This window comes from Amaranthus tricolor, chromosome 6 (assembly GCF_026212465.1).
Source record: "Amaranthus tricolor cultivar Red isolate AtriRed21 chromosome 6, ASM2621246v1, whole genome shotgun sequence".
NCBI classification, from domain to species: domain Eukaryota; kingdom Viridiplantae; phylum Streptophyta; class Magnoliopsida; order Caryophyllales; family Amaranthaceae; genus Amaranthus; species Amaranthus tricolor.
The window spans coordinates 25,713,512-25,724,231 of NC_080052.1; the positions used below are offsets into that span (position 1 = coordinate 25,713,512).

At 33.3% G+C, this 10,720-nt stretch overlaps 2 protein-coding genes across 2 annotated transcripts; one reads left to right on the forward strand and one right to left on the reverse strand.

Annotated features, from left to right (window-relative positions):
• The first annotated feature begins 595 nt into the window (after positions 1–595).
• LOC130814495 (urease accessory protein G) lies at positions 596–4,708 on the forward strand. The gene is made up of 7 exons (XM_057680580.1): positions 596–831; positions 956–1,147; positions 1,928–1,988; positions 2,454–2,655; positions 3,656–3,777; positions 3,866–3,970; positions 4,438–4,708. The coding sequence occupies exons 1-7, from the start codon at positions 740–742 to the stop codon at positions 4,519–4,521; spliced, it is 858 nt and encodes a 285-aa protein (XP_057536563.1). The 5' UTR covers positions 596–739; the 3' UTR covers positions 4,522–4,708.
• Positions 4,709–4,851: 143 nt separating this feature from the next.
• On the reverse strand, positions 4,852–8,278 carry LOC130814494 (malate dehydrogenase, chloroplastic-like). Its single transcript, XM_057680578.1, has 2 exons — positions 8,140–8,278; positions 4,852–6,992 (listed from the first exon to the last, which is right to left on the reverse strand). Exon 2 carries the CDS (start codon positions 6,954–6,956, stop codon positions 5,712–5,714), a length of 1,245 nt encoding a protein of 414 aa, XP_057536561.1. The 5' UTR covers positions 6,957–6,992; positions 8,140–8,278; the 3' UTR covers positions 4,852–5,711.
• Between the last annotated feature and the right edge of the window lie 2,442 nt (positions 8,279–10,720).

The window sequence follows — 10,720 nt, forward strand, 5'->3', positions numbered from 1 at the left end:
TTTATAAATTAACAAAAAAATACAAAGAATAATAATTAAATAGCATTAAAAAGTAATATGCAAATGGGAGTTATAAAAAGTAAATAGCATTAAAAAAATACGAAATTGTGCGACTGAACCGTGGTCCAACCGCGGTTTTTTCCGCGACTGAGCCCCGGTTGGCTTGAGGTTTTTTGTGCAACTGGGTTTTGTTTTTTTTAAATATTATTATTAATTTTATTTATATTATTATTGTTATTATTATTATTATTCTTGTTGTTATTATTATTATTATTATTATTATTATTATTATTGTGATTGTTATTATTATTATTATTATTATTATTGTGATTGTTATTATTATTATTATTATTATTAAATTTTCATTTTTGTTTAAATTATTATATTTAATTTATTGTTTTAAATATTATTATTATTATTATTATTATTATTATAAATAAGAAATTTTAAGGGGATGGTAAAGTTGTAAATTTTTTAAATTTAGGGGCAAATTCGTAATTTTATTTAAAGGGGTGATGATAAAATGAAAAAGGTGACGAAGTTTAAAAATTGGGTAGGCAAATATCCTATTTTCAGGGAATCGAGGAAGTAAAAAAAAAAAAAGATAAGAAAGCCAAATGAGTGTTGTCTAACTATCTACTATATAGGGAGTAGCTAAAGTCAAGTGTAGTGGATCAGTATAACCCTCGCCTCGCTCGCCTTCCTATCTTTCATTCTTTCAACAAAACGTTATCATAAAATGGATTCCCCGAATCAGCACCCTCATACTCATGATCATCACCATCACCATCACCATCACCATCACCATCATGATCATGATCACACCCATGAGTAATTTTTCTATCTGTTCAACTTAAAGACTGTAAATTTCTGCGTTTTAGTATTGAATTTGCAATTTTCAGTGTTAATTCAAACATAAGTTATTTGATTTTTGTGTTTTTGATTTTGAATTCAGGGTCAAAGAAGCAGCAAATACGTGGGTGGGCGCAGACGGAAAAGTATATCATAGTCATGATGGATTAGCACCACATACTCATGAACCAATTTACTCCCCAGGCTTTTTCAGCAGAAGGGCACGTCCTTTGATTTCTAGGGATTTTAAGGAAAGGGCTTTTACTGTTGGTATTGGGGGTCCTGTTGGTACTGGGTATCTCCTTTACTCTTTTTATTCTTTTCCTTCTGTTTTGCCTCTCACAATTCACAAATTCTTTGGGCTGACCCCATTTTGTTAGGACAATGGGGTATGGGGTGTTTGGCAACAATCGATAGCTTATAGCTGATAGCTAATTATAGGGGTTGATTTGATTAGCTGATTTTATTAACTGCTTTAACCAGCTAATTTTAAATATGCTATACCCAGCTTGTTCAAAAACTATCTAAATAAGCTGACATTGTCCAATAAGTTATGTTGGGATGAAGGCTATGACATTTTTTACTGGAAAAATAAAATGAAAAATTAGTCGGCATAATTTAACCTTTTACTTGATTTTTCAACAATAATTTTAACTTTTGATTAACTATGAATAATTCAACATTCCAACTATAAGGAGTGCTTGCTAAGAACGTAACAAGTTTTGCATAAAAAAGTAAATACAAAATTAAATTATTTTGTAAAAGAATTTGAAAAATTTTAGAAGAATCAAATAAGAAATAAAGTTTACTTTTAAGTTTTAACTTTTAATTTTTAATATTTTTTATTTTTGATTTTATATTATTTTCTTTCGCAATTAACCTGCAAAACTCGGTGATCATTTGGGCAAAAGTGATATTGAGTAAGTGACCCTAAAATTGGGATTATTTATGGTTAATTAAAAGTTGGATTATTGTAGGAAAATCAATAAAATGTTTGATTATTCATAATTTTTCCATAATAAAATTTGTTCTGTTGATCCTGCTTCTGATTATGTATTTGGTTAATGTTATGCAGGAAAACAGCTCTGATGCTGGCTTTGTGCAATGTTTTGAGAGACAAATATAGTCTTGCTGCTGTAAGCACAACTGTTCCTTTGAATCCCTCAATGACAAGAAGATATGTCTATGTTCTGATTTTTGTAAATATACCAAATACCGCTTGCATTCCTAATCATTGTTCTGGTGTTCAATTGAGTTTCCATCAAACATCTCCAATAATATTGCATTGCATATGAATTATTATGTTATAATTTCTAATCAATTTAGCAATTATCATTTTGGAATGGTTGAAACTTGAGAGATTGTTTACCTATTTTGCTCTTTGCCCCTTATTGAATTGGTAGAAGTTTTGCATTGAATTTGGTTCAATTCCAGTCATATTGTAGATTTTTGAATCTGCAGTTCACTCAAAATGATCCGAAAATAGCCCAAAACCGATCATAATTCGCTTTTTTTGATTCACGATTCGCAAGGTGATTAGTGAATTATGTGACAGTGGTCTGTACTACCTTTTAATGAGGAATCATCAATGGTTAATATAGGTGACTAATGACATTTTTACAAAAGAAGATGGGGAATTCTTAATAAAGCATGGTGCACTTCCAGAGGAAAGGATTCGTGCTGTGGAAACAGGCGGCTGTCCGCATGCCGCTATTCGTGAAGATATCAGTATAAATCTTGGTCCTCTTGAAGAGCTTTCAAATTTATTCAAAGCAGACATACTTCTTTGTGAATCAGGAGGAGGTAATTACTTCTCTTCTACACATTGATCATTTGATGTCTCATCTTGTTGATTGTCTGTCTTCACTAACATTGATCGTAGACATGTCACTTTTGTTGCAAAGTGTTGTGTGTAACCCTGAAATCGCATTATGTTGGTATTATCGTATTAGAAAAAAGAAGCATTATTGTGCTTGAATTAGATTTTGGAACATGTGAATAAACTTTCCCATATCACCCTAAAAGTTTAAGGTAGGAGGCAGTAAGACTAATGGGCCTGCCTAACAAACTTGGCAAATTGTTGTGAGAGTCTGAGAGGCAGTCTCTCCGAGTGATGCATTAGATATATGGGCTAAATAGCCCAATTAATAATAATTAAAGAGAAAATAAGAATGTGGACTTCTTGTTTTAAGGTCGACTCTTTGAGAGATGGTCTCTCGCAAGTCACAAGAGTAGATGAACAAACTTTGTTACAAGTTCTGGTTGTTTCTCTTGTGCTATATGTACTTCGCATGTCTGAAGTTTCTTGTATAGCCTTTTAAAACATGCATAGTTGTCCGTGGCTCTCTATATAATAACTCTCACGTTGTAGTTTCAGGCAATTAAGATCCTAAAATAAAAAAAGTTCATTTGTATAAGTTATTTGGTTTCATATCATAATGGATTATATTAAAATGATTCAATTAAATCGTGTGCACTTCTTATTTATCCGAAGTTGCAATTGATGTTTGCTATCAATGGTCCATCGGAAATAATCTCAATGTTATCACTAACAAGGGTAATCTTGTGTACATTTGACCCCCTAAACCCCACTAAGTGGGAGCCATTTTATGCCGTTGGGATAATGAAATGTTGTATAGGATCATTCTACAAAAATCATTACATATCAGGGCATCTTGCTGCTTTTACCGAAGGAACTAAAGGGAAAATTGGTTGGTAATAGTAGGTATGGTGAGGACTGATGAAAGACTTTTAAGTGTTCATAGATACTCGTATAGATTCTGATATAAATGTGTTTTTGCAGATAATTTAGCTGCCAACTTTAGCAGGGAACTTGCAGACTACATCATTTACATAATAGACGTATCCGGTGGAGATAAAATTCCACGCAAAGGAGGGCCAGGCATTACTCAAGCTGACCTTCTTGTATGTGTGGTTTATTTGCCCTAGTTATTCTAGCAATAATTCTTTTCGATTCAACCTTAGCCATGCATTCATGTTCATTCAATTGCAGGTTATAAACAAGACTGACATTGCTGCTGCAGTTGGAGCTGATTTGGGTATCATGGAGCGAGATGCTCTTCGCATGCGGGATGGAGGTCCATTTGTCTTTGCTCAGGTTTTGAACCAAGCCTTTTGGTTTTTTCTTGTTCCCACCTAACCTGTACCTTTATGACCCAAATGACTCGCTTACGCTCATGATGATATCATTTTTCGTCCTGCTTCTGTTGCCTTAAATTATTCGCACGTTTGATGGATCCTTAGTTTTTGGCTTATATTTTAAATGATATCATAGAAATGTGATAATTATTTGAATGAACGGGAGGGAAGATTGGTGTGTTTTACTTCCAAATCGTTCCAGTGTTGAAAGGATATTTTTTGCATAAAATGTGAACGAGTTCCTCCATCCAATTACCTTCCCTCCATTTTCTTCCTTTCCCCTATTGGTATCCAAATTAGGGACATCCAATACCTCCATTTCCCTTCCATGTTTCCTATAATCCTATTAAAACAATGCAAATATAAGCATTGTTATGGCTACGCGATTTAGTTTGAAACTGACAATGATGAAGTGTTGTTCGTCAGGTGAAGCATGGATTAGGCGTAGATGAAATAGTCAACCACATCTTGCACTCATGGGAAGCGGTTACAGGGCTAAAAAAGCGATAGTCCATCTGCTTTGGTTGAATATCTTTCCGTATAATCTAGATTTGAGGGACTCTTTTGTTGATCATGAAGTATATTAGGGCTTCTAAAACTTTTTGTTTTTGTTAATAGCAGCTAGGTCATTGAATAATAGTTATCAGTTATTGGAATCTTCTATATTATATGTTGTTCAAGCAGTTCCAACTTCCTACTTGTATTGCTTTCATTCTTATTTTGTTTTTCTGTATTTGTTCGGGGTGCAGTGATTTGAATGGTGGTAATCGGAAGCTATAGAGATTAGAGTGATTTAAAAGCATCTATAAGGGTTGTGGATATGGAATGAGAAACAACGAAGGAGAGTATATTTTGGATTATGCATAGAAAAAAATATGGTTAAACTTGGCAAATTAGTAGCCGTCTAACACAAACTTCTAACCTCGGTGTTTGTATGCAATCAAGCCCTCATTGGCCGAAGTTTTATTAAGTTGGATACGAAGGGGTAAGCCTTATAAATGAGTGTTTTAAGTTTATTAGCTTAACTTTTCACATAATTGAAAATACCGATCAAGATGTTAAGCATAAAGTTTAATAGAGGTGACTTACATGGAGAGTTACAATCATAATTTTTTGGTACTCCGTCCAATCGATATTGATATGATTGACTTTAAAAAGTTCTCATTTGAATAAATCGGTTATAGCAATCACTATGGGACATAGAGTAAGAAAGTTTTAAAGTCACATATATTGAAGAGAAAATAAAAGAAAATAACTTTGTGTTGGTTTTGTCATACACTCATGTATAAAAGATGGAAGGGTATAAGAATGTTTGGATGACCAATCAGCTATGAAATTAGGACTAAGCAAAATACAAATTATTCAAAACTCTGCCCAAGCCAGGGCTTTATGATTGAGAGAGAACTGCTCTGCTGAGTTTACATACATCAAACATAGCAAACAAAACACAGCAATCAGTGCATGAAGATGGATACTGCAAAATGAACATCAACCACAACATAACACACATTTTCTCGTAACACAGATCACAAGTTTCTCCACCGCCATCTCTAAAATAGCATTAACGCCTCATACTCAAGTTTATCCCCTACGAAAATTAAACTATAGGCTACAAAAATGAGAGCATCGATGAAATCTAACATTTGAACATCACATTGTTCTAAGCATTCTCATATCATTGATCAATTTTAAAAGACAACTTAAGCAGTGACGGGTTGTTTGTTGGCAAAAGCCATACCCTTCTCAATGCTGGCCTTTAGCTCTGGCTTGAGAGCTTCAAGACCATTGGACTCATAGTCGCTCAGGTCTTGCAGATCAGAATTGACAAAAGCTTCAATCCCCTGCTTTCCTAGCTTAACTCTCGATGCAAAAAAGGGAAGCTCAGTTAACTCTGACTGCACAAACGAGCACTCGTAGACATCTGAGTCTCCGTCAAGAGCACGTAGAGAAGACTCGACGAATCTAGCAGCAGCATATGCCATAGACAGTGTGGCAGAACCAGCCCCAGCTTTGGCTTCCACAACCTCTGTCCCAGCATTCTGAATTCTTACGGTTAGTTCTTCTACCTCTTCATCAGAAAAGCTCACGGACGGTCTTGTCTTAGATAACAATGGCAATATGGTTATACCAGCATGTCCACCGATCACCGGGACATCAACATCAATGAGTTTTAAATTCTTCTTTTGAGCAACAAATGTGTTAGCCCTAACAACGTCCAGAGTAGTTACACCAAAGAGTTTCTTAGGATTATAAACACCCTTTTGTTTCAGCACCTCTGCAGCAATAGGCACAGTTGAATTCACTGGATTGCTTATTATGTGAATAAAGGCATCTGGACAGTTGTCAGCAACAGCTTCGACCAAACTTTTCACTATACCAGCATTGATATTAAAGAGATCATCTCGAGTCATCCCTGGTTTTCTGGGAACTCCAGCCGGGATCACAACCACATCTACACCTTTCAGGGCATCTCCCAACTGCTCAGGGCCAGTAAAAGGTAACACCTCTGAGGGTGTATTACAGTGACTAATGTCAGCTGCAACTCCCTTGACATTAGCAATATCATAAAGATGGAGATTAGAAACTAGTGGGGACATCTTGACAAGGAGTGCCAATGGCTGACCGATTCCTCCTGCTGCTCCAAGGACAGCCACTTTGAAAGATGCTTCAACCTTAGGCTGTAGAGAGGTAACAGATTGAGTGTTTTCTCTCACGGCTCTTGTTTTGAAAGAATTACGCAGAGCAGCAACACCATCTTTTCCAAAGAAAGATGAATCTGATTCACAGCTTACAGATGCTGCTGCTTTGAGACCACTAAAATTCCCAAAATCAAAGGTGGATTTCATCTGCAGACCAGATGGCTTCATTTTTTGGACCATTCCTACCTTCACATTATAAGATGCAACTGAAGCAGATGCCATGTTTGTAGCTGCTGCTGTGGCCATTTTGTTATACCGAGTGACAAAGAAAATCAAATCAACCTACAAATATGAAGCAAGAGAGGATCAGCAACTATGATACACAAAGGTCTCTGTTGACAGTCGAACAGGTTTTAAAAGAACCAGCCTCATAAGTAAAAGGTGATGATGTCAAAATCCAAATAACTCGAGAACTATGTTTAATCAAGCAAGGGCATGAAATAAAACAAGTCATTACAACATGTTATTACCCCGATGCCCAATGGCTCCAGCCTACGTCGGGTTGGATGTACACAACCCCTGTTCACCAGGTCACCATCAATTATTTTTGAGACATTTTGCATCAATAAGCTCAATTACATCAAATGTTTAGATAACATATAACCCTGCCATCCCTCGGGCAGCCAATTCTCCACTATAAACTGAATAGTGTAAAACACCTCTCATTGAAAAAATCCAAACATTTGAATACCAAAATTTTGAAGCCCTAATCTCAACTACATTGGGTTAGCTACATGAATCCAAACAAATCAACGTACAAAATCATCGCTAATATAGATTATACTTTGACAAGACAATCAAAGTGAAGAAGCAAGACGAGTGCTAAGATGACATCTAGAACCAGCAACAATACCTCCCTTAATTATTATGTTTACTCATAGAGCTAATAAAATGAAACGTAATTTGACTACTTCAAATTTCAAACACTCCAATACAACATGGTTCAACCTAACTCATAAAAACTAGCAATCCAATTACAGAACCCTGGTTCAAATAAAAGATCGATCATGCTTAAGCTAAATTACTGAAGACACAAATTAGGATCCAAAAATAAACCATCAATCAATGGTAATCAATAAAACTCAAACCAAACCCCGGAAGAACAATTATACATTCACAAGTGATAGATGGTCAGTAGACGAACAAAATACATTACACTACTCAAGATCAAAATCAACATATTAAGATTTAACTCATAGACCATCAAACGATTTTGTTTAAACTTATTTGTAAATTTGTAAACAGCATGTCAGTCAGCAATCAGATCTTCAAACAGTGTAACAAGAAAGTACAAAACATTATGTGTTATAACAAAGTAAGGATTCCAGCAGAAGGATCTAACAACTAAAATGAAGAACATTGAGGAAAAAAAACAATTTGGAAAGGGAGAAGTCGAATACAAAGATGAAAAGGGAAGAGAAAAAAGTACCTGAAGGTGTAGAATGAGAACAAGAGTGACACGAACAGGTGATTGAAAGAGAAAGAAAAAGAAGGGGGTAGAAATAGGAGATTGAAAGCGTGCACAATATCGTCACGACCTACTACTATATTTGTTGCATTTCCTCGAATCTACCGACTCATACAGCGAGCCGGCTCATTTCTTATTCCTATAATCTCAGCCGTCCCTTTTTACTTTTTTTTTTTCTTCTTGTTTGTTAGTGTATGTGTAAACTATAGGAGTACATACATTTGGTATTTGGCTTTTATATTGTGATTGACTTTTGGTTTTTAGTTTTTGGCCTATTGATTAGTTAAATAGTAAAAAAAAGTGTTTGGTAAATAGTTTATAAACTTGCTGAAAAATTGGCTTTGAAGTCAAAATAAAAAAAACATTTCAATTAGCTTTTTTTATTGGCTTTTGGCTTGTTAACCCATTTTTCTCTAATAAATAGTTAACAATCAATACCTAAATTTATCAAATATCTTCATAACAGCTGGCTTTTTTAACTAGCTTAAAAGCTAACAAAAACAACAAATATTTTTCAGCTGGTCAAATAAGCCAATTAAAAAGGCCAATAGTCAACAGCTAACAACCAATTGTCAAATGCGCCCAACTGTGTACTCGTGTGTTCCACTGAGTTTGCATTATATTGGATTACGATGTATGAACTTTTAAATTTAAATAATGCAAAATAAGTGGAATGGAAGAATACAATGTAAGTTAACTGAATAAGTCAATTATTTCAAAAGCGTAGAGTATTTGTGTTGCGATTTAAGCTAGTTGGATAAGTTAGCTATTTAGGAAAATGTTTCGTAAAATTATATACTAATTGTTGATCGTTTATTAAAAAAAAAATCGGTCAAGTTGCCTTTTATTTTTGCTTGCTTTTGACCTACCAACAAGTCAACAATATTCTTTGAAAAAAAATGTCAACAATCAATGCAACACTAAACAACTCCAAATTTTATATCTTAGTTGTAATAAAATTACTACTTGATAAAGAACGTGATTAAAATATGTGGATGATGTTAATAGAATTAAAATGTGATGATGGAAATTAAAATGTAACAAATAGGAAAATATGACAAAATAAGTAAAAGCTAAATATTTTTGACCAATTAATTGAACTTTTCCAAAACGAGGGCTGAAAATGTTATTTTTGAGTTTGTCTTTTCAGTAGCTGGAGTGGCATCGTTTTCTTACAATAGATAAGGTTAACTAGTTTAAAAATTACTATGACTGCATTTAGTTATTTGCAAATTAATTCGCATACTCTATATAAAAAATTGTAAGAATTGTACATTGTTTAAAGATAAAAAAAATAAAAAAAAAAATAAATTTATTTTTTGTATCAATAATCAAACTCAATTTTCACTTGACCTAAATCACTTGTCACAATTACTAGTAGGACCAAATTAGTCTGCATCCTCCAAAGAAATAGGATGCCTTTTGTCTCTATGGTATGTATATTGTATGTGTATACGTTGTTTTATATTTTGCTTGTTTTCTTGTGATTGCCAAATTTGATCCTCTAACGTATCTTTTTGATTTTAATGAATTGTCAATTGGAGTGTGCTAAATTAAGTCCTAATTTTGCTTAACTTAAAATCTTATTTTGTTATTTATATAAATACAGTTGGTTTTGGATGAGACGGCCTCATAATGAGACCATCAATTTGGCCCGATCCAATTGGCACATGTAACAATCTGGTAATTTTTTTTCATTTTCTGGGCATTTTTTCAATTTTAATCTTAAAGGTATCAATTTTGACCTTAAAGGTATCAATTTTCAAAATTGATACCTTTAAGGTCAAAATTGATAAATGCCCAGAAAATTAAAATGTTATTACACGCGTGAATTGGGCGGGCCAAAATTGACGGTCTCATAATGAGACCGCCTCGTCCAAATTTTTGTGATATAATTAATTAATTAATTAACACCTCTAATATAGACATTAAACAAGCTTTGGGCTTATTTATACAAGCTTTATTAAATTCGATCTGGTAATTCGTTTTTTTGATTTTTGGTTTTATTTATAAAATTAAATCCAAACGTAAATATATTTGGTTTTTGATTTTTAATCAAAATTCAAATCTAATTTTTTTTCTAGACTGTCTCAGACTCTCAATGTCTCACAATGTTTAGTTTAATGTCTAGAGTAAATTATCTATATTAAAAAAATAATAATAATACATTAATTAATTAAATTAAACCTTCTCTGATTATGCAGTTTACAAAACAATATACTTAGTTTTAACAATCATTTTTTTTTTTTTTTATTATTTTGAATCAATGTATCTGACCATTAGTAAGAGGTTTCACTATGAGATTGTCCTAATAAAATATTAGTAATTTTTTAGAAAAAGAAATCATATTTCTATTTCAACTTAGACTTGTGCGATTTTAAATCGAAAAACTTCAAATCTATTATCGATAATAAAAGCTAAAAATGTAAAAAGAGAATTAACCCAAAGTAATTGTAATTAAGTGCGGATTTGTTTCATGTAATAATCTTCAAAATAAGTGTTATTGAGAATCCAATGTTATTTAAGTTGAAGTAAATATCAC

What these genes read in the sequence shown, in the direction of transcription:
- LOC130814494 (XM_057680578.1), bottom strand. Translation starts at nt 6,956, where the DNA reads ATGGCCACAGCAGCAGCTACAAACATGGCATCTGCTTCAGTTGCATCT.
- LOC130814495 (XM_057680580.1), top strand. Translation starts at nt 740, where the DNA reads ATGGATTCCCCGAATCAGCACCCTCATACTCATGATCATCACCATCAC. An exon ending in TTACTCAAGCTGACCTTCTT is followed by an intron (nt 3,778 to 3,865) that starts GTATGTGTGGTT and finishes ATTCAATTGCAG; the next exon opens with GTTATAAACAAGACTGACAT. An exon ending in GTCCATTTGTCTTTGCTCAG is followed by an intron (nt 3,971 to 4,437) that starts GTTTTGAACCAA and finishes GTTGTTCGTCAG; the next exon opens with GTGAAGCATGGATTAGGCGT.